Here is a 22,978-nt window from a genome sequence, read left to right on the forward strand (position 1 = left end):
TCGTCCGGGAGGGGGCTAAAACTAGTGGGGAGATCGCCCTAGATAAATAGGCCATATCAAGATTAATATTGCTTTAGATTGAAGTTCATTACGATCCATCGAAATCTAGTCCCTAGGATAACTTTCCTTCGAGTCATTCCCCAATTTATTAACTAAGTTTATCTTGTTGTTATTTTATTTACTTGCTTTATTTAGCTTTGTTTTAGTTCTCAATATCTCTTCAACTTTGGTTGTCTAAATAGATTGAAAACAACTTATTAATAGTATTTAGAAGTTTGAATTCACCAATCCTTGTGGGATACGACCTTGCTTCCCTTATATTGCAACTACACCGTATACTTGCGGCGTGGTGAAAATATTAGCGAACAGTACTCCATAGTCAAAAGTCTTCTTCAAATATCTCACAATTCTTAGCGCAGCTTCCATGTGGTCAGCCTGTGGTTGGTGCATGAATTGACTAACAACACCAACAGCATAAGCAATGTCAGGTCGAGTATGAGAAAGGTAGATTAGTTTCCCTACCAGACGCTGATATTGTCCTTTATCGGCTAACTGAGCTCCTTCCACAATCTGTAGCCCATGATTGACAGCCATAGGCGTCTCAGCTGGCTTGCAATCTAGCATCCCAGTTTCTGCAAGAAGGTCAAGAGTATACTTCTTCTGATTGATAAAAATCCCTTTCCTCGATCTGAGTACTTCGATCCCGAGGAAGTACTTTAGTCTCCCAAGGTCCTTCATTTCGAACTCCTTGAAAAGATTCGCTTTCAACTTCTGGATTTCTTCTAAGTCATCCCCTGTTATGATCATGTCATCAACGTAAATGACTAAGCAAGAAATAAGATCACCTCGTTTCTTCAAGAATAAGGTGTGGTCTGAATTGCTTTGCTGGTACCCGAATTTCTTCATAGCTGCTGTGAATCTCCCAAACCAGGCTCTGGGAGACTGTTTGAGTCCATATAAGGTTTTCTTTAACTTGCAGACTTCACCCTCTCCAAAATCTCCTGAAAAACCTTGAGGCACCTCCATGTAGACTTCTCTCTCTTCTTCAAGCTCTCCATGAAGGAAAGCATTTGTAACATCGAACTGATGAAGATCCCAGTCCTTATTAGCAGCAATTGAGAGGAGCACTCTGACAGTGTTCATCTTTGCAACAGGTGAGAAGGTCTCCTCGTAGTCGATCCCATACATCTGTGTGTATCCTTTTGCGACCAATCGAGCCTTGTAACGCTCAATAGATCCATCCGGTCTCCTTTTGATTGTGAAGACCCATTTGCATCCTACAGTTTTCTTCCCCTTTGGTAGTCTACACTTCTCCCATGTATGGTTTCGATTCAGTGCACTTATTTCTTTCTTCATGGCATCTCTCCAATGTGGAATCTTTATGGCCTGTTCCGCATTCTTTGGGATCTATTCGTCATACAAAGCTACTTCATAGGCAACGGCAGTTTTGGATAGGTTCCCTTTGGCGATACCCCCAATAGAATATCGAGAGTTCTTCCCAAACTTTTCTGGTGAATAACGTTTAGGAGGAATTCCTCGAGTACTTCTAGGGGGTAACACATATCTCTCCTTGTCTGCACCCATGGTATACTCCTCCTGTACTTCCTGTTCTTCTTCTTCAACCACTTGAGAAACAGGATCAGTAGAACCCGAAATCATAGTAATAGGTTCAGAATCTCTTACCTCAGATATCAGTGGCGAAGAAGATATTTGGGGCGGCGGTGGATTGGATTGCTCAGATGTGAATGAAGTAAGCTCGGTGGCTAGGTTAACTTTTTCTGTTGGATCTGCTTCCGGGACTGGCATTGGTAACCAACTTAACAAGTCGATCTCACTCTCACTCTCCCCCTGACTGGTAAGGTGGTTATCGTAAAAATACTCAGTTTCAAGGAAATCACAGTTCATGGTGGTGATGATTTGACGGGTTTTGGAATTGTAACACCTATATCCTTTTTGATTAACTCCATATCCTACAAACACACACTTGACTGCACAAGGAGAGAGTTTGGTGCGTTCATGTTTAGGAATGTGAACGAAAACAGAGCACCCAAAGACCCGTGGTTGAAGTGTAAGGGCAAGAGGTATGGAGGCCAGAGTAGACAATTTCTGTAATGGTGTTTAAAGTTTAAGAGTCCTAGTAGGGAGACGGTTAATAAGGTAAGCCGAGGTTGCCACGGCCTCGGGCCAAAACGAGGAGGGAACATGAGACTCAATCATCATAGAACGAGTCATTTCAAGTAAAATTCGATTTTTTCTTTCGGCAACTCCGTTTTGTTCAGGAGTGTGGGGGCAAGTAGTTTGATGAATAATCCCTTTTGTTTGACAAAATATTTTCATGGAATTATTAACAAATTCCCCCCATTATCAGTTCTAAGGGTTTGGATGTTTTTCTGAAACTGAGTTTGAACCATAGTATGGAAATGAGTAAATTTTTCAAAAACTTCAGATTTGTGTTTTAAAAAATATACCCATGTCATCCTAGTGCAATCATCAATAAATAACAGAAAATATTTAAAAACCTTGTCCCCCTACCACGGGTGAAGGACCCCAAACATCAGAATGAACAAGAGAAAATATGGAGTTTACTTGTGTGTCATTAGGCTTAAAAGATTTTCGGTGGCTTTTAGCTAAAACACAAGTTTCACAAGATAAATTCTCATCATTTTTTATTAATTTAGGAAATAAAAGCTTAAGATACCCCATGGATGGATGCCCTAACCGACGGTGCCAAAGCTAGGCTTCCCGGTCAGCAGTTCCGTGAGCCAGCATCACCTTGCCTTGTTGAGCTATCTCATCCACATAGTACAATCCATCCCGCTCAGTGCCACGCCCAATAATCTCCCCTGTCCTGATATCCTGAAGCAAACAGAAGTGGGGATGCATTATCATGGTACAATTGAGTTCTTTTGTAACATGGCTAATAGATAAGAGTTTGTGTGAAAGAGACGGGACATAAAGACAATTTGAGAGACGTAAAGTAGGGGAAATTTCTATAGTTCCGGCTCCTTTAACACGAGTCAAATCACCATTTGCAGTCTGAACATGCGTACGATGTGATGTTGATGACTTAATAATATCAGTTTTATCAAAAGTCATTGTATCAGTGGCTCCACAATCAAAAATCCACCCTTTATCTCTATTCGTATTATCACAAGATGTTTGATATGCAGCGGAAGTATTTAGGGAATTTCTACATAATTGAGAGGTGTTTTTAGTATTATGTAAAGGTTTGGGGTGGGTTTGTAATTTATGGGGTATTTTGTATAAATCTCTAGATAATGGAGGACTAGGTTGCAAATGGGGGTCAATCTGATATTTAACAATAGTAGGGAGGTCACTTTGCATAGAGTGGGGTCTATTTAATAATTTAGCAAAAGTTGAAGGGTTTAGTGGCAAGCCACCAAACCCTATACCTATTTTTCCTTTTCCTCCACAATCATGCGCCGCTCCTTCCCCATTTTCGTTCCTTTTCTTATCCTCTCCAGTCGCTGATTCTGTGGCACGCGCACCAGAACGACACCTCGGCGGTGCGGAAGCTGCTCGAGTCACGCGCGCACAAATGAGGGCGGCGGTGCGGTTCGTCGCTGGTGGCCGGTTCACGCGCGCCTTCTCCTTCTTCTTCTCTATGTCGGCCGGCGGTGGAGACGGCGCCGTGTCTCCGGCGGCAGAGTGCCCCGAGCTGCCCTCGCTTCCGCTCATGGATCCGAGATCGGAAATTGTTTGGTTTTTGGGGGCAGTTCGTTTTGCTGAGTTAACCCGCAAATGAGGGTGGGTGGTGTTGAGTATCGACCCTCGTCGTCGTTGTTGAAGGCTTCCTTCTCCGGGGCAGCAAAGCAGCGGCAACACAGCGGCGGAACAGCAGCAGGGACGGCGGCGGCAGGGGCAGCAGCAGCGGCGGCTGTCCTCCGGCAACAACGCAGCAGCAACAGCGGCGCAGCAACGAGGTAGCAGCAGACTCGACAACCTGCAAGGAAAAACACACAAAGAAAGGAACAAGGGGCGTCGATCTTCTCGGCTCAGGTACAGCTCTCTTCCTCTCGATCACGCACACACTAAGCCACGAAGAATCACAAAGGGGACGTTGCTCTCGCCGGCACCACAATCGGCCAACAAGCCTTACACCTTCACCGGTAGCACCTCCACACAAAGGAAGAACACTAAGCAATTTTCGTCTCCTATACAGCCACAGACCAAGGGCTCTTTAAATAGCCTACCAAAGAAGGATCTAGAGAAGGAAGGTGAAGAGGTTCATGGGGGAGAAGAAGCGCAGGGGTCACAGCCCCAAAAGGGCACTAATTTTCTACTGGAAGGGGGAAATGGGAGGGCTGCCAAAATAAGGAGGATAGGGCATGGGCTTGTTGGGCCAAAATTGGGCCAACTAACAACATCTCCACCTTTGGCCCAATCACGGTATTGTGTGCATCAAAGAGGAAGCTGTACCATAATCATCATCGCCGAGCCCCCTGTTAAATCACAAAGAAATAACAGGGAAACACAAGACCACAAAGGTCAATGGGTAAACTAACCAAGTCAATTCCTGCAAAACACAAACAAGAGAAAGACAGCCACCAAGCACGAAGCACACTAACACAAAGTTAGTCTAGCACAAAGAGCCACAAAGAGCTAGCACAGATCACAAAGTACACATGATCACGAAGATAACATGCGACACAAACGGTCATCACAAAGTAAAACTCACAAAGCCACATAGACACAAAGCTACTAATCAATCACAAAGACACTAAGCCACAAAGACTCACATAGTCATTAAGGCACTAACCACCGAAGTCTGACAAAGCCACAAAGCCTAAACAATCACAAAGAACAACACTAAGGCATTAAGAAAGAGCTCCACCTTAGAACACATCACTATTGGTTTCATTACCAATTACATTAGCATGCTCTACATCTTGTTTTTTCTTAGGGTGAGGACAATCCTTAATATAGTGACCAGTTTCACCACAGTTATAGCACTTCCTAGGCTTATATCTATGATTAGACTTATCATTAAATCTCTTTTCACCCCTAACATGCATGACTTTGTCCGGTTCTTGAACACAAATATTAGAATTTAAATCTAATTCCTTATTCTTTAAAGCACTCACAACAGTGTCAAGCGTCACATTATCTCTACCATACTTAATAGCAGATTTAACATCACTGTAAGAGTCAGGAATAGCATTTAAAAGAGCATACGGAGCATACTCATCAATATGTTTATCACCCGTCAGTTTTATATCTTGAACTAACTTAGTGAATTCATCAACATTTTCATCAATTTTCTTATTCAAATCAAGTTTGAAACGGAAAAACCTTTCAATCAAAAATATCTTAGACGGCAACGAGGTTCCAGTGTACAACTCCTCTAACTTAGACCATAGTTCTTTAGCAGAAGTCATTCTCCCTACTTTTCTAAGAACACACTCAGACAAGTTGAGAACAATAGCAGACAAGGCAAGACGATTCAATTGAGTTTTCTTTTTCTCATCAACATCTTCATCATACGAATCATCAATTACTTGATAAACATTTTGTTGAATTAAAATACATTCCATTTTCTGCTGCCAAAAACCGAAGTCCGTTTTACCATTAAAAGGAGCTAAACCATAATTTGCCAAAGAAGACATCGCAACACGAAGCAAATAATCACAAAGACTCACAAAGATTGACAACCACAGAGTTTATAGCGGAAGTAAAAATAAGAGACCAAAAACACTATTCACGAAATCACTATTCACGTGAATAGTAACAGCGAGAAAAAAAAATAAAACAGAAAACAGAATTCGACACACGAATCCTAGATATCTACCAGCAGATAAGCACCAAGCCTAAACTGCACCAGATGGCAGCAACTAGAAATTGAAAAACAAGAGAGGTTTAAGCCGCTTTACCAGAGCGGGATCCTAAGGTCAGGACCCCGACTTACCAATGCGACGACGAGGTCAACCGTGGCTCTGATACCACTGTTGAGTATCGACCCTCGTCGTCGTTGTTGAAGGCTTCCTTCTCCGGGGCAGCAAAGCAGCGGCAACACAGCGGCGGAACAGCAGCAGGGACGGCGGCGGCAGGGGCAGCAGCAGCGGCGGCTGTCCTCCGGCAACAACGCAGCAGCAACAGCGGCGCAGCAACGAGGTAGCAGCAGCCTCGACAACCTGCAAGGAAAAACACACAAAGAGAGGAACAAGGGGTGTCGATCTTCTCGGCTCAGGTACAGCTCTCTTCCTCTCGATCACGCATACACTAAGCCACGAAGAATCACAAAGGGGACGTTGCTCTCGCCGGCACCACAATCGGCCAACAAGCCTTACACCTTCACCGGTAGCACCTCCACACAAAGGAAGAACACTAAGCAATTTTCGTCTCCTATACAGCCACAGACCAAGGGCTCTTTAAATAGCCTACCAAAGAAGGATCTAGAGAAGGAAGGTGAAGAGGTTCATGGGGGAGAAGAAGCGCAGGGGTCACAGCCCCAAAAGGGCACTAATTTTCGACTGGAAGGGGGAAATGGGAGGGCTGCCAAAATAAGGAGGATAGGGCATGGGCTTGTTGGGCCAAAATTGGGCCAACTAACAACAGGTGGCGGCGAGTCCGGCTCCGACCCCTCTCGATGATGAGACGTCGATGTCGGAGCGGTTGGTTGGATTTGGGTCTCTTCGACCCCTTCTGTGGATTCTGTTTGGATTTGGGTTATTTGAATCTGTTTGGTTTATGGTTTCAATCTCTCCTGGCATTTTCTTTTTTTTTTCCAGGAAATGAAGAACAAGGGCTGTCTTGATTTGGTGAATTTGTTTCTGAGTTCCTAGGATTGAACCTGCTCTGATACCATGTTGAAACATGGTTTTATCATATTGCAGAGAATAGAGAGAAGTAGAAATGATTGTTGTTGTATTGCATCTGATACATTTCTTTGATTTACAATCATTCATTTTATACTACAAAGGTAAGATGATAGTCGTACAAAAATCCCTATGATTAAGGGATTTTTGTTCATTTCTGACTTTGCATGCTCCATTTATGGCTTTGTTCATTTCTGACTTTGTGTACTGCTTTTCCTGACTTTGTATATTCAACAATTCTCATTAGACGCAATTAATGTGCCAAACTTGGGCGAACTTCATGTTATTTTATTTGATGAACTTAGCTGATTACTAAAGGATTATTTGATATAACAAACTGGTGTCATTTTGCCAAACAATTTGAGTCCATATACCCGAAATTTTATCGATTAGATGATACATGCAAAAATTCGAAAAATTAAGTCAATTTTGAAGTCATGTGTTATAATTGTAAAACCGACCTATTCCTGATGTTTAGGGTAACCAACGCTTTGGAAAATTGAAAAGGAATGTTGGGGGAAATTTCAAATATATCATGTTTTTGAAAATTAACCTAAATATTTTTATTTTTATTTTTGATAAATTAACAGTATTAAATAAAGAAATTTAAAGGCCGCGACTCCAAGACCTTTGCCCTTAAGCATTAAGGCTTTACCGCTTGGCCAACACACGCACACAATTACCCTAAATATCTCATGTTTCTTGACGCCATGCCACAACTCGTTATAGTACTCATCGTTTTACAACTGTGAAGCCTGATCCACTGAAGATTGCCTTCACCCAACATGCATGAATAAAACAGCTTCCAACTGCTGAAAGAAAATAACAAATTCTCTTGAAAAATGTTCTCTCACAGTCACAGAGAAAAGAGAATTTTCATGTGCTATAGAAAATTTGCAGTTGGAGAATATCAATATTTGCTGCATTTACTGGAGAATAACCAACACCAACTGAAAACCTCCATGTTTTGCTCCTCAAAACAGGCAGCAACATTTCTGCACATTGAAAAGAAGAAGAAAATCAAATCACAGACGAGTTGGGTAAATTTGCAAAGCAAGCATACCTTTCTGGTCTCCTTTTCGGGGCTAGCTTGATAATTGTTTGTAGTCTGTAGTGGCACAGGAGGAAACTTGGCCGCAGCTATGTGCTTTTCCTCCTTCACTTTGTTGAAAATTACGGTAAATCCGTCCCCTGATCTCGGATCATTTTCATTCCATTGCCCAAATTTTGGAACGGACACTGATCTGTGAGACTGCGCGCCATACTAGTTAATTTTACCATCAAGGATCATCACTAATTATTGGAGTATTAATTAAACACATCATTTGTGTTTATACCAAACTGTAAAAATGTCGAGAACCATCTACAGAATCTATGAAGACTCAATTTCCACAAATAAGGAGGCTATAAAATCCGAAAGAAGTAGTCTCTATATGAGAAGCGGAAGAAGATAATTAAATATTCTGCTCTCTTTATGAAAGCTGAAGAGGAGAACAATTACAGTAATACTTCGACAATCACTAGCTAAGTAGCAAAAGGTAATTGAATATATGAAGCATATACTATATAATACTTACAAATTCATCAGCATTATTATTGTCAGATTTGTTGCGGTGATGCTTGAGCTTAAGTGGATTGACAGAAGTAGCATTGCTGCTTGATCCGGAAGACAATGTCCTATGGCTACCATCGTATGAGCTTCTATGTCTACCAAACCTTGGCGCTGGCACCTCATTATCCGGACTTGGACCATTATTGAAGAAGGCCTCCGGATTCTGCTCTGGATCGTTTGGATTAATTCTAATGCCGCTTGCTTTTTCTTTGCGCGCATTCTCAAAGAAGGCCGTGTATGGTACGTTCTCACCTTCCCAGTTTCCGAACTTAGGCACATGCGATTGCTGCTGCATTTATGCATAAGCTTCAACAATCGATTCTACTGAATTTTGGAGTTTTATCCAAGATATATAGTCAATCGGCCTATTATAATCGATAATAGAAACTGGCACCACCAGCAACTAGCGCCACATGTTTGCTCAAGCAAATCAAATTTGATTAATAGTTAAAATATTCAAACTGATTCATGCATGCTCAAGCAAGATCCAAAGTGAAATCCTAAGTACGTAAAAACAAGAAAAGATATGCCTTTCCAATGCCATAGAGAGGGTAAATAAAAAACGAAGATCAAAACACTTACAGCCATGAATCCTTAATTATCAAAATTTGTTTCTTGTTTCTGATCAATTCTGAGTCTTGAGAGTTGAGACAACTCTAACCAGATCCGACGTCCGCCAAGATAAAGAGAAAAGACGAACAACAACATCAAAACTTAAAAAATAAAAAATAAAAGTTGAAAATTAAAAAAGTGGGGTTTGCGCGTGGGTCCATTCCATTAGCCAGATACGCTATCGATCGGAGATCACAATGGAGTAGGGGTTGCAGACGTTGATTCGATGTTTTCAAGGTTGTGTCCGAAAGCAAAAACAAATAAGAGCAGGCACGCAAGAATGTTCTTTACCTTGGCATTTTAGCATGAGGACGTACCCATTTCCTGTATTGCATGCAATCGATATGTTAAATTAGAGAAAGTAGTCACATGATTGTCTTCGCCTATTAACCCATTCACGTGATTGTGATAGCTACAGTTAAGAAGCTTATTCATTAATTTATTTATTCTTTACTTCGTCGAAAGGACACATCTTCGTATAGGAAGTCCACCGTTGAGTGTGCACTGAATGAACAGTAATCGATTTCATTCTAGTACTAATTAATTACAACAGTTTTTCACGATTCAAAACAATGATATATGAATATATATTTGTGAATATAAAACGATATTATGATTAAATGAGCTAGCTAGCTAGTATTTTTCGCGAAATTGTCCAAATCTCTTCTAGTCCTGAGTTCCGACTCCTAATTGTCAAAGGACTTAAATTGAAAAAGAAAGAAATAAAATCAATACCATCCAATGACACACACATTGGTGAAACGAGAAACCAACACCTAAACTAAAAAGCAGTAAACGACACCGGATTTACGTGGTTCGGTCGAGAAGACCTACGTCCACGGGGGGTTTTGGGGTTTTTTCACTATACTTCGAGAGAATTACATTTTACAAGAGATGAATGAGTAAAAAAATGAGATGATCCTCCCCTAACCTACTACTAAATCTCTATTTATAAGCATGTAAATAAGCCTTAGGGCCTCAAGCCCATTAACTAAGATAATTGGGCTTAAGCCCCCTTAATACATTGACCTTAGTCTGAGTCGCCTATGCTTGCTTGACTACGCCGGAAGCTCTATTATTTCTTTTATTATCTCAAGTCTTCAATTAAACCTGCACTGGTTAGCTTAATAATAATAACACTAATCATAAGCATAAATAGAAATGTTCTCATTATATAGTGCACAGCGCTGGTGCATATTTCAGTCCTCATCAGCTACTCCCCCCTGGTCTGGTTGAACCGGGTATTCTTCGTGTTCAGCCAGCCAAGTATTGTTAAAGCCAGCGCTGTGCTGTTTTCCTTAATCCCTGCAAATCATGAAGACATAAGAGTTTTAATATTGTAAGAAAGCAAAGATAAGCATTTTCCCCTTGACTTTGGAATTGTAGTTCCAAGTTAGATTTCCTTCTTGTTTGTTGAATGTTGACAAAGATAAATAATTTCCATTTCTTTGGGCACATAAGAAGACCAGCGCTGAGAATACCCCATATTGAATACTTTGCATAGATAAGCAATATAAATGCTTTGTGTTGGATGAACCAGAAGACCGCTGCAAGAATACCCGAATAACATAGGAAGACCCGTGTCGAAGTTGAGAAATATGATACTCTGATTATGTGAGAAAACCCGTCATAAATATTTGTCGAGTCTGAACAATATACCCTGTTGTTGAGCGCATAAAAAATCCAGCGCGTGAGAAGACCAATAGATAACATTGGCACACCCAAGAGGCGGCTTACTTCTCGCTGAGCAGTGATTAGAATAGATCAAAACAACCCATAAAGCAGAGGCGCAAAATATTGTAGCCCGTAGAGTAGAACAGAGAAATACCCCAGCCCGATCAGAGCAGAGAAATGCCTAGCCCGGTCAGAGCAGAGAAATACCTATCAGATCAGAGAACTTCCCATCAGAGCAGCTCGGTCAGAGCAGAGAAATACCTATCAGATCAGAGAAATTCCCATCAGAGCAGCTCGGTCAGAGCAGAGAAATGCCCTTTCAGAGCAGAGAACTGTCCTTCAGTGCAGAGAATTGTCCCTCAGAGCAACCCGGTCAGAGCAGAGAAATGCCCTTTCAGATCAGAGAAATTCCCATCAGAGCAGCTCGGTCAGAGCAGAGAAATGCCCTTTCAGAGCAGAGAACTGTCCTTCAGAGCAGAGAATTGTCCCTCAGAGCAGCCCGGTCAGAGCAGAGAAATGCCCTTTCAGAGCAGAGAAATGCGGCAGAGTATTGAAATCATGCCAGAGCATTGAAATCCCGACAGAGGATTGAAATCCCGGAAGAGCATTGAAATCCCGACAAAGGATTGAGATCCCGGTAGAGCATTGGAATCACGGACGGTGGTTGAGCATTGGGATCACGGACGGTGGCTGAGCATTGGGATCACGGACGGTGGCTGAGCATTGGGATCACTGCAGAGCAGTGAAATCACGGTAGGGCAGTGAAATCACGGCAGAGCAGTGAAATCACGGTAGAGCGGTGAAATCACGGCAGAGCAGTGAAATCACAGTAGAGCAGTGAAATCACGGCAGAGCAGTGAAATCACGGCGGAGTATTCCTCAGCTGCTTCCCTCCTTTGTATGCATTCCTTTGCTGCTTCCCATCCAAGCTTGAGCACTCTGCGCGGAGCATGGAAGACCCGGGGGGTGCAACCAACTTTCGCGGCTTATGATTAAATAGTAACCCTCTGCGCGGAGCATGGAAAACCCGGGGGGTGTGACCCAACTTTCGCGGCTTACGATTAAATAGTAACCCTCTGCGCGGAGCATGGAAAACCCGGGGGGTGTGACCCAACTTTCGCGGCTTACGATTAAATAGTAACCCTCTGCGCGGAGCATGAAAAACCCGGGGGGTGTGACCCAACTTTCGCGGCTTACGATTAAATAGTAACCCTCTGCGCGGAGCATGGAAAACCCGGGGGGTGTGACCCAACTTTCGCGGCTTACGATTAAATAGTAACCCTCTGCGCGGAGCATGGAAAACCCGGGGGGTGTGACCCAACTTTCGCGGCTTACGATTAAATAGTAACCCTCTGCGCGGAGCATGGAAAACCCGGGGGTGTGACCCAACTTTCGCGGCTTACGATTAAATAGTAACCCTCTGCGCGTAGCATGGAAAACCCGGGGGGTGTGACCCAACTTTCGCGGCTTACGATTAAATAGTAACCCTCTGCGCGGAGCATGGAAAACCCGGGGGGTGTGACCCAACTTTCGCGGCTTACGATTAAATAGTAACCCTCTGCGCGGAGCATGGAAAACCCGGGGGGTGTGACCCAACTTTCGCGGCTTACGATTAAATAGTAACCCTCTGCGCGGAGCATGGAAAACCCGGGGGGTGTGACCCACTTTCGTGGCTTACGGTTAAAGCAACCTCTGCGCGGAGCATGGAAAACCCGGGGGGTGCAACCAACTTTCGCGGCTTACGATTAAGTGCTATCTCTGCGCGGAGCATGGAGGGCCCGGGCGGCACAACCAACTTTCGCGGCTTACGATTGACAAGAACACCCTGCACGGAGCATGGAGGACCCGGGGGGTGCCACCAACTTTCGTGGCTTACGGTTAAAGCAACCTCTGCGCGGAGCATGGAAAACCCGGGGGGTGCAACCAACTTTCGCGGCTTATGATTAAGTGCTATCTCTGCGCGGAGCATGGAGGGCCCGGGTGGCACAACCAACTTTCGCGGCTTACGAGCGCTTCCCTCTGTTCTGGTGGAGCATGATCCCTCTGTTTTTCCCTTGACTTGCTGAGAAGCAATTTTTGAATTTGTAAATTAGGGACTATGGGTATACACCCTACTCCCCCCTCTGGTGACATGTGCAATGCCCTGCATGAACATGTTAAGTGTGTGTGTGTTTGGTGCTCATGCTTGTGATGATTGTGAGAGAGTTAGCATAAGTACAGTTCCCAAGTAACATAATTCAAGTTGTATTTCAAGCCCTAGCACATATGCAGAAGGTGTGCAGCTTCGTTTATTAATAATGTCATATTTCAAGTCTAAGCACATATGCAGAAGTTGTGCAGCTTCCAAGATGATGTTGTGATTACAAAAATCCCATCAAAGATCATATAAATCATGATTTTGCCCAAGTAAAGAAGTAGAATATTTCCCAAATCCCTATCATGCTTACATGTTCCCATAAAATACCCTAAGATCACAACTTTGCATAGTGATAAAACATAATACTCCCCAATCATGCTCACATGCTTCCACGAGACAAAGTTCAGCGAAGTACCTGAATTACCACTTACAAGTGGATTAGCTTTTCGTGTTATGATGATCACCATACTTGTTCAAGTTTTTTCCAAAGTTGTTTATCATGTGCTGTAAGAACTCTTGAACGAGAATATTAGTAAAATATGAGAGCCCCTTGAGACAGGGCTGTAAAGAGAATTCGAACCCTAGATTATATAATCCATTGCCACAACTTGATTCCCATATTCATATACCAATGAATTCATTCAAATTTAATAAAACATGATAAGCTGTTCAAGCACATATATATATGTCAATGACTAACAGAAGACATACTTCCCTATTTTGCCTACGCAGTTGCTCAGCCCCTGCCACTGAGGTTCAAGAGCTGCATTAATATCCCAAAACTGCCTTTCCGCAAGCACCTCAAATTCTTATTAACAAATTAAGAAGAACTAACATATTTCACCCCGAAAAATATCATACAAACAAAGAACTCCAATATTCTCTGGACATCACTCCCGAGTAAGCAAAGAACAAGTATAATCTGCACTAGATTAAACCTTGAGCAATCAATGTAGTTTTCGGGCATGTGATTATGAAGAAGTATACATACCCAAGATTAATGCATTATGCAATGATTGATCTATCAAAGAGTAATAGCTAATGAATTAGTCAAAGAATTCCCTCAAATTATTAAATGCATCCCAACTTTCCATCATTTGAATAAATTTTTGAACGGCATTCCCCATATGACTAAATTTAGTCATATGACTGACCTCCCGAAAATCAAACCCAATAGTAATATTTGGAACTCCTTGGCTTGTGATTTTGATAGCAGCGACACCCTTGGTTCTCTGCGCAGCACCGGTACAAATCATTTCCCCAAATTTGTTTATCCTGTGCACGATCCAGAGAGGCCGGATCCCGTGATCAGTGACGAGGCCGAATCAGGCATGACACCTCCCAAACCCATCATTTCCCGGCATGAATTAGAGGCTGCAATCGAAAGAGATTACAAGCCAAAATAAGCAAATGAAAGTAGGTTGAACCTATCATGAAATTAACTGAGAAAATCTCAAATAAATAGAAACCCTCCCTTTTAAATTCACGAGGTCCCTTGCCGGCGTGATTCCGGTAGCCATCAGCGCGATTCCGCCATGAAAAAGGTGCGCTGCAGAGCTTGAACATCCGGTCATCGCGCCGCTCGACGACGACGAGATCAGCAGCAATGGCTTAGTCGTGCAGCGGATCTTCGATCATCCGTGGAGAGGTTCTTCAGTGCTCGGTCGGAGGAGGGCGGAGATTCCCTGGCTGCAGAGGAGCGACAAATCCCTGGCTGCGGAGGAGCGGTGATCCGCTGGTTGCGGAGGAGCGGTAATCCGTTGGTTGCGGAGGAGCGGTGATCCGCTGGTTGCGGAGGAGCGGTGAAAGTTCTGTGGCCCAGATCTGAATTTAGGGATTTCGACCATGGATTTTTATTTCCCCTTTCCTCGTTGAAGATGAACTGGATCTAGGATCATTGCTTGGCTGATAAATTCCGGCGAGATCTCTCACTGGAGAACACGAACTTTTTAATTGAAATTGAGGCTTCGCGATTTCTATGAGAGAATAATTGATCTGAAATTGGGGATCGAAAGAAGTAGGAGGAATCTCCCCGGAAAGAGCTCAAATCGAAGACTTCATGGCCCCGATTCCGAAAATCGGAAATCCCCTCTCTCGCCTGAATCTGGAAAATTTTTTCTTCTTGCGATGAACAGTAACTTCGATGAACAGTATCCGATAAACATTAGCTTCGATGAACAGTATCCGATGAACATTAGCTTCGATGAACAGTGAATCTCACGCCTTAGCTCGATTTTCCCACAGACGGCGCCAGTTGGTGAAACGAGAAACCAACACCTAAACTAAAAAGCAGTAAACGACACCGGATTTACGTGGTTCGGTCGAGAAGACCTACGTCCACGGGGGGTTTTGGGGTTTTTTCACTATACTTCGAGAGAATTACATTTTACAAGAGATGAATGAGTAAAAAAATGAGATGATCCTCCCCTAACCTACTACTAAATCTCTATTTATAAGCATGTAAATAAGCCTTAGGGCCTCAAGCCCATTAACTAAGATAATTGGGCTTAAGCCCCTTTAATACATTGACCTTAGTCTGAGTCGCCTATGCTTGCTTGACTACGCCGGAAGCTCTATTATTTCTTTTATTATCCCAAGTCTTCAATTAAACCTGCACTGGTTAGCTTAATAATAATAACACTAATCATAAGCATAAATAGAAATGTTCTCATTATATAGTGCACAACGCTGGTGCATATTTCAGTCCTCATCACACATATCCCGGGTACAGACTAACGTAAATTTTATCGTGACAATTGTGAACACTGCACTAAACATATATATAAAGTAATTGTATTTATCGACTATCGTGAAATTATTTGCTTTCGAGAAAAAAAAATCGCCCCTCATGTATATCTATCAAGATAATATGCATCCACTATAAATTTTGGCGATCTAAAGACTGAAAATGATTCTCATATTCACATTTAAAAAAAATGTTCTCATTTAAACCTACTCCTATATAGAGCGAGAGAAAGAAAGAGAAATAAAAGATTCAATGATAATGCTATATTTTGTGAGAATGAGAATTGATAACGAATAACTCATAAACAATACTACAACAAATTCGCTCATTGTTGACGGCTAATAGGATCTTCATCTATAGTGGTATAGTGTGTATTATTATATATAGTCCCTATTATAGATGACAGTTATATATGGTGTTTAAAACTTAGGCCCCATTCGGTTTCACAAATTAAGCAAGATAATGAGCTATATATAATTAAGTCTCTTATATTTGTTTTATTAGATTTAATTTAATATTCATGCCAGGCCCAAGACTTAATACTAAGATTAGAGGGCCCAAGATAATCATATGATTACTGATCGGAGCCTACCCCCTGCGACTAAAATAAGTCTTGGGCAACAAATACATTTTTGTCCTTGAAAATATCATTGCAAAACCTTTGGGCTGCTTTTGATGTATGTATATAAACCTATGTTATAAACAGTTTACATAATTTTGTATTACTATGTTATATAGGCATCCTTTATAAAATCATTTAGACTTATTTTATACTACTATTTTTCAATGCCAGCTTTTGTATTTTGTAACTAATATATTTACAATTTATAATTTAATTTAATTTAATTTTATACCAAAATATTTTCAAGTTAAAGCAACAAACTCAAATGTGAAATTCATACATCAACGTATTATACACCTTTTTGGGAGATATATTACATAGGGGTATATTAGTAAATTAAAATTACAATAAGTTGGTTCAGTATAAATGTATAATCTTGTAAACCGAACAATATTATATAACAGTTGACACTCCACATTCCAATCGAACAACTTTTTTTAACCATGATTTAGTCTTTGATTTAGCTCATACTAGCTATATCTCATTGTTATCTTATCTAACAAACTAAACGAGCCCTTTTCTTCCTCTACCCATGAATAGTCATTTCATTATTTTCTACATTAATTCCATTCCCGCGCCATTCTATTGCATCATATCATACCAAACTCCCCAATTAGTGTTTTAATTGAATTTTGTCGGTCAAACCTTGATTATTAATTAATGCAATGGCCAATGCTAAACTTTTAAAAGGATAATTAGACAGAGCAGAGTACAATATAATAAAACAAGAGACGGACGTTGTACGAAATAATAATAATAATAATAATAATAATAATAATAATAATAATAATAATAATAATAATAATAATAATAATAATAATAATAATAATAATAATAATAATAATAATAATTCTTGAATAATCCATGTTCTTAATTTGTTACATGGTCGTCCCATAAAACGAATTAACTAATTTTGCCAAACTATAGCTAATTTCTGCGCACAGTTCATTCTTCGAATTTCTTCTTCGAGCGGGACCGAATCATATTCTGAAAGGATAAATGAATTTCAGGTCAGCAAGAAGCCAAATTACTATATTAATTAACAATAAATACATTACAGATAATAAGAGAGATAGACTAATTCATCAACTCTAGATTCTTATTTAGAGTGAAGAAAACATGAGGCGCGTATACTGCTATAAACATCATCATATTCATATCCCCAAAAATAAAAATAAAACGAAATTGGTTACCTATTACAATCCACATGAGGATCAATAGGCACGGGAACTTGGATATGGCAGATTTGAGGAATGGACTTGGCTCGGTCGACAATAACATGCAAGGCGGTGGCGGCTTGCTTGAAGCAGCTGCACAAAACTTTGATATCGGATTTGCTATGAACCATGCCGTCGAGCATGCTAGCCGCCTCACAGCACGGCACCGTCAGCTTAGCCGACGGGTTCACCAGATAATCTCGGCACGGCAGCAGCATTGTCACGGCTTGTGGGCATGACACTGCATTTGCAGCCCATGCCACAATCACTAAACCCACAATCCATGCTGTTACTGAGAATGATCGCCTCACCATCTTACGTTATATCTTTTCCTGTGTCCTAACTACTACTCTATTTATAGTGGTTGAAATAAATATCTTAAATGGGAGATTAGCTGTATGGAATGGATTACATTAAATTTAATTTGGTGATACTTGGAAAGTAGAGCCTAATGGAGTACTAAATATTTCAGGTTTTAATTGTAGATATGGATATATTATACGTACAATTAATGGGCTAAATTGAATAAAAAAGGTCAGCTTGAATTATACATTCGGAGCACTTATGGAAAAGAACACTTATATATAACTGAAAAATAAGAACCTTTTTATTATATACTCCCTCCACCCCTCACACATCGATCTTTAAGAGAGGGTGACACGAGTTTTAATAAAAGTTAATTCTGTATTTGATGAGTGGAAAATTAATCCCGCAATAAGTAAAGATTGCATGTAAAAGTAATTGTTAGTGGGATTGTTCAAAAATAGCTTAGAAATATATTTTAGGGACATACTAAAATAGAAAGAAATGAAGGAAGATGTTTGAAGGACGGAGGGGCTATATGTAAAGAGAGGTTAAGATTAATTAGGTAATTTTAATTTCAAAAATTAAGAATTTAATTTTGTAAATTTCATTTGTTGTAACGGCGCGATGTTAAATTTGATATCTTTAATATAGCAATTATTTTTTATTTATTTATTCTTTCATAGTACATACGCTCATCATAGTCCATCTCTGTTTTTTTTTTTTTTTTGCTTTATTGATTTAATTTGATGCAAATCAAAATTTAGAGAAGTGCATGTACGAAAAGATAAAATATAGTATAATTGTCTTTTAAAAATAAAAGTGCATGTACGAAAGAAAAAAAGTTAATGTAAATTAAAATCTATAAAAATGCATGTATGAAAAAATGCTGAGATAATTCTGCTTAAATTAAAATGTATATAAAAATACATGTATGAAAAATTAAAATACAATTCAACTTTTTCGTCACGTGTGTCACCTTACTCGCCATCTTTGTTTTCAATTTTCAACCTCTAAAATCATTTGTAAGACCTAACTGCTCAGCCGTTTCAATTTATACATAATCCTCTTTTCGTCCCTAAAAATTTTGATCTTATTATCATATTAAAACGTTCTTAAAAATTACTTACTTTTTCTTATTTGAAAATGAACTCATAAATTTTAATTTCTTCTAATTATTTATAAAAAGGTGTGAAATCAATCTTCACTCAAACACAACTATCAATTTTATTTTATTTTTAAATTTGTAAATGTGGTGAAATTTATTTAAATACTATAGTTCATGTTTAGATATACTTGAAAATTTCACCACATTTACTAATTAAAGAGGCCATATATATCTAGAATGTATATACATGTATCTGTCTAAAACCTATAAATTAGTTAATGTGGGGAAATTTTCGCCTTTTCAGAATTCAAATATTCAAATTTAAACAGTTATTTATGCATTACAAACATCTTATTCGTAGATTTACCTATAAAAGCATAACAATTTATCAAAACCAATTTCCCGCCCAATTTGTTTAATCCACAATAAGAAAGTGCATTTATTTTCTTTCTTTCCATCTAAATTTCTGGGAGCTATTTTAGTAATAGTTTTAATAGATTGTCTTAAATTCCTTTAAGTTTACAAACAATTGATTATCTTTCCAATTCAATATATATAGGGGTGAGCAGAAACCAAACCGACACTCAAAACCGAACCGAACCGAACCGAACCGAACCGTATTGGTGCGGTTCGGTCCCGATTCTATTGGTTCGGTTTTCGGTTCGGTTTTTAAAATTAAAAACCGAAAATTTTCGGTTCGGTGTCGGTTTTCAATTTTTGGTTCGGTTTTAAACCGAACCGAACCGATACATATTAATATTTTATTATATATTTATATTTTATAATATATCATTATTTTTCTAATTTTTTATCTAAAAACCCTAATTCACAAGTCTGAACTCCAACTTTCCAACTCCTCCCTTCCTACCTGCCGCTCCTCTCCCTTTCAGGCTCCAGCCTCTGACTTGACTCGCCTTACACTCTTCTGCCCTTCGCCGGTAGACGGCTCGTCGCCGATTCGCCTGCAACTCCAAGACCAAAAGCCTGCGTCGCCGCGACAGCCCAGGTGGACAGGCTCGTCACCCGACTCACCCCTTCCGTGACTCGCCTGCCCTTCGCCACTCCAGTCCGCGTCGCCAACAGCCCAGACTCGGCCTTCGGCAGCAGCCCCCTGCTCGGCTTCCAGTTTCCAGTTTCCAGCGGCCCCCTTCCGATTTCCAGTTTCCAGCGACCCCCTTCCGGCTTCCAGTTTCCAGCTTCTATTTGTGTTGATATGAGAAAGGTTAGATTTGGATATGAAGATTGAGAATCATAGATTGTTAGTCTTCTACGACTATCTTATATGGAGCTTAATTTGATTGTGTATCAATGGCTAATTGAATTTGCGTATGATGTGATTGTGCATTTGGAAAATTGACTTCTTAATAATTAAAGAGATTATTAGTTGGTAAACAGATTTCGTATACCCTTAAGAAAAAAAATGCATCGTCGGTTCGGTAAACCGAACCGAAACCGACGGTTTTTCTGGTTCGGTTTTGGTTCGGTTTGGCACCTCCAATTGGTGCGGTTCGGTTTCAATTTTGACCATCGGTTCGGTTTTTGGTTTTGGGTTTTTGGTTCGGTTTTGCACCGAACCGAACCGATGCTCACCCCTAAATATATATATGCACACATAAAAAAAAATTCAATTAAGAATAGCCAAATATGATGAGATCAGAATGAATTTAATTAAAATATAAGATATTTAAATTACATAGTTGATATTTATTTGGATGGACGTAAATTTCACATGGGTTTGAATTTTGGATAAGATGAAAATTTCATCACATTAACTTAATATACGATTATTCGTATATTTATATAAACTTATTTGTTATTCTCATTTCTCACTAAAATATTATTTTCATTGAATCTCATGAACCCTACACACACACACACACACACATATATATATATATATATATATATATATATATATATATAGGGTGTGGTTCTAGAGAGAACTACATTATTTGTGAGAACGGAAGAACCATCAAATCTAATGCATTCACTGTAAAAATTAATGCATTCGCTGTTAAAATTAATGCACTCAAAAAAATAAATAAAAATGCTCCCTTCAGGATTCGAACCCAGGATCAGCATTCATCCAACAAGATGATGTATCCACCGTAGATCTTGATGATCGAATGGCTGAAAATGGTTATTCGTTCTTTTTTTATTTATGGTTCTTTCCTGAACCTCTCCCTATATATATATATATATATATATATATATATATATATATATTAGGGTCACGTTCTACAGAAACATAACTTATACAGAAAAATCAAAAATATTGAACATGACAGTTAATATTGTTGAACGTACAAATACTTTGTTGAACTTTTTGGGGCTGGGGGTTCGATGGCCGTTCATGTTCAACAAAATTCCGCGTTCAATTGAACGTTGAACGAACGAACGCTAACCGTTAGATTAGATAAGATTAACGGTTGAGATTCTGTCTCCTTTCTCTGCCTATATATATTTGTGTTTCTATAGAAATTTGCCATATATATATAAATTATCTTATTATATTTAATATATAGACTAAACACATTCTTTGATCCCTATACTTTTTACTTTTGTTTCATTAAATTCCTATACAACTTTTTTTTTTCATTTTAATATATAGATCATTTTACTAATTTTGTTATGATTTAATATAATCCTTTTAACGAAAGTAGGTAAATTGTTAACTTTTATTTCATATCATATCCAAGCTGAAAATTAAATATAAATATTATGAAATAAATCTCATAATAATAATAAATTAGCAGAATACGGCAACTAGCCGTTGCTCTAGACATGACGAAGATGTTTCAATTTCTATATCTTAATTTTTCTGGAAGTTTTTTTTTTTGACGAAAGAAATAAATTTATTAAGCACACGAACATGGGAGGTGGAGATGACCCGCCACAAAAGTCGGAGATTTATTCCAAACACGACGTGCAATTATATCTCTTGCCGCTTTAGCTATATGATGAGCAATAGCATTTCTAGTACGTCTGATAAGATGGACTCGGACATCCGAAATCAGCAGCAGCTCTTTTCTGCAAATGGAGGCCATAACTCCCACCTCTGTAACATTCCGCGCACGAGAGCTGATTGAGTCGCAAGCCCGCTTGCTAGGGCTGGTAATCGGTCCGATTCGGTTATAACCGAACCGGTTTACCGGTTAACCGGAACCGAATTACAGTCGAACTAATAACCGAAAACCGAACCAAATTACAATTCGGTTAACCGATTAACCGGTTAATTCCAACCTCTTGCAAACCCAAACTGTACACAAACCCAAACTCTCTCTGCATCTACGATTTTCAAATTAAAGTTTTAGAAAGCAGCTGCCGCCTTCTTTCCCTTCAGCCCGCCACCGTCGCCGGAGTTGGCGACGCCGAGGACGTCACACGGCCTCACCTGACGGATCCCGCCGGTCGTCGGCGCGTTGGCGTCCAAGCCAGAGTCAAAGAGAGAGGCGCTTCAGAGGAGGAAGCGTGTTCGCCGCGACAGAACAAGTCCGCCGCTGTGCAGGCCGATGAGCATCAACCTCGCCGGATTGTGTGAAGGCAGCGGCGATCTACGATGAAGGGGAACTAGGGCTCAGTTTGGGAAATTGAGAAAGGAGCTTGAGAGGAAAGAAGACGAAGAACGGAAGAAGAGGGCGGCGCTTAACAACATGGACCAGTCACCAGAATTCCCAGCGCCCGGTGGCGCGGCCGATTTTGGTGTGGCGTGAGAGAGACATAGGTGGGCAGACATTGTTTTGTCCGTGAGCTTTGAAACGTGGGAGAGAAAAGAGGGAGGAAAAGGTTTGAGCGTGAATTGAGTGAGAGAGAATTGGGCTTTTGATTAGGAAAAGTTGGGCCGCATTCTTAGAAAAAAATTTAATAGAGATGGGCTGATTTTTTAATTCTAATATAATAAAATATAAATTAATTAATTAATTTAATAAATAAACCGGTTAATCGGTTTAACCGGACCGGTTAAACCGATTAACCGGTCAACTGGAAATATAGTAACCGAAAACCGAACCGAACCGAACCGGTAAAAACCGGTTATCGGTTAACCGATAACCGGTTTTTTCGGTTCGGTTACGATTTTAACCGGATAACCGAAACCGGTTTACCAGCCCTA

General features: G+C 40.1%; 2 protein-coding genes across 3 annotated transcripts; both read right to left on the reverse strand.

Annotated features, from left to right (window-relative positions):
• Nucleotides 1–7,481: 7,481 nt before the first annotated feature.
• On the reverse strand, nucleotides 7,482–9,288 carry LOC130985822 (RPM1-interacting protein 4-like). Of its 2 annotated transcripts, none has more exons than XM_057908964.1 (4): nucleotides 9,031–9,288; nucleotides 8,414–8,737; nucleotides 7,900–8,088; nucleotides 7,482–7,831 (listed from the first exon to the last, which is right to left on the reverse strand). In XM_057908964.1, the coding sequence occupies exons 1-4, from the start codon at nucleotides 9,034–9,036 to the stop codon at nucleotides 7,811–7,813; spliced, it is 540 nt and encodes a 179-aa protein (XP_057764947.1). In that variant the 5' UTR covers nucleotides 9,037–9,288; the 3' UTR covers nucleotides 7,482–7,810. The 2 variants fall into 2 exon arrangements, with proteins under 2 accessions (XP_057764947.1, XP_057764948.1); XM_057908965.1 differs by having other exon boundaries at nucleotides 8,414–8,734; nucleotides 9,031–9,273.
• An 8,140-nt stretch (nucleotides 9,289–17,428) lies between these two features.
• Nucleotides 17,429–17,770, reverse strand: LOC131025492 (non-specific lipid-transfer protein 1-like). The gene has a single exon (XM_057955287.1). The coding sequence runs from the start codon at nucleotides 17,768–17,770 to the stop codon at nucleotides 17,429–17,431; it is 342 nt and encodes a 113-aa protein (XP_057811270.1).
• Nucleotides 17,771–22,978: the final 5,208 nt, after the last annotated feature.

Source organism: Salvia miltiorrhiza, chromosome 5 (genome assembly GCF_028751815.1).
Source record: "Salvia miltiorrhiza cultivar Shanhuang (shh) chromosome 5, IMPLAD_Smil_shh, whole genome shotgun sequence".
NCBI classification, from domain to species: Eukaryota; Viridiplantae; Streptophyta; class Magnoliopsida; order Lamiales; family Lamiaceae; genus Salvia; species Salvia miltiorrhiza.

Bases quoted from the DNA above. Each gene is read 5' to 3' on its own strand.
- LOC130985822 (XM_057908964.1), bottom strand. The intron at 8,089-8,413 runs GTAAGTATTATA...TATGGCGCGCAG, and splicing joins ATAATAATGCTGATGAATTT to TCTCACAGATCAGTGTCCGT. The intron at 7,832-7,899 runs GTATGCTTGCTT...TTCAATGTGCAG, and splicing joins CCGAAAAGGAGACCAGAAAG to AAATGTTGCTGCCTGTTTTG.
- LOC131025492 (XM_057955287.1), bottom strand. From the start codon at position 17,770: ATGGTGAGGCGATCATTCTCAGTAACAGCATGGATTGTGGGTTTAGTG.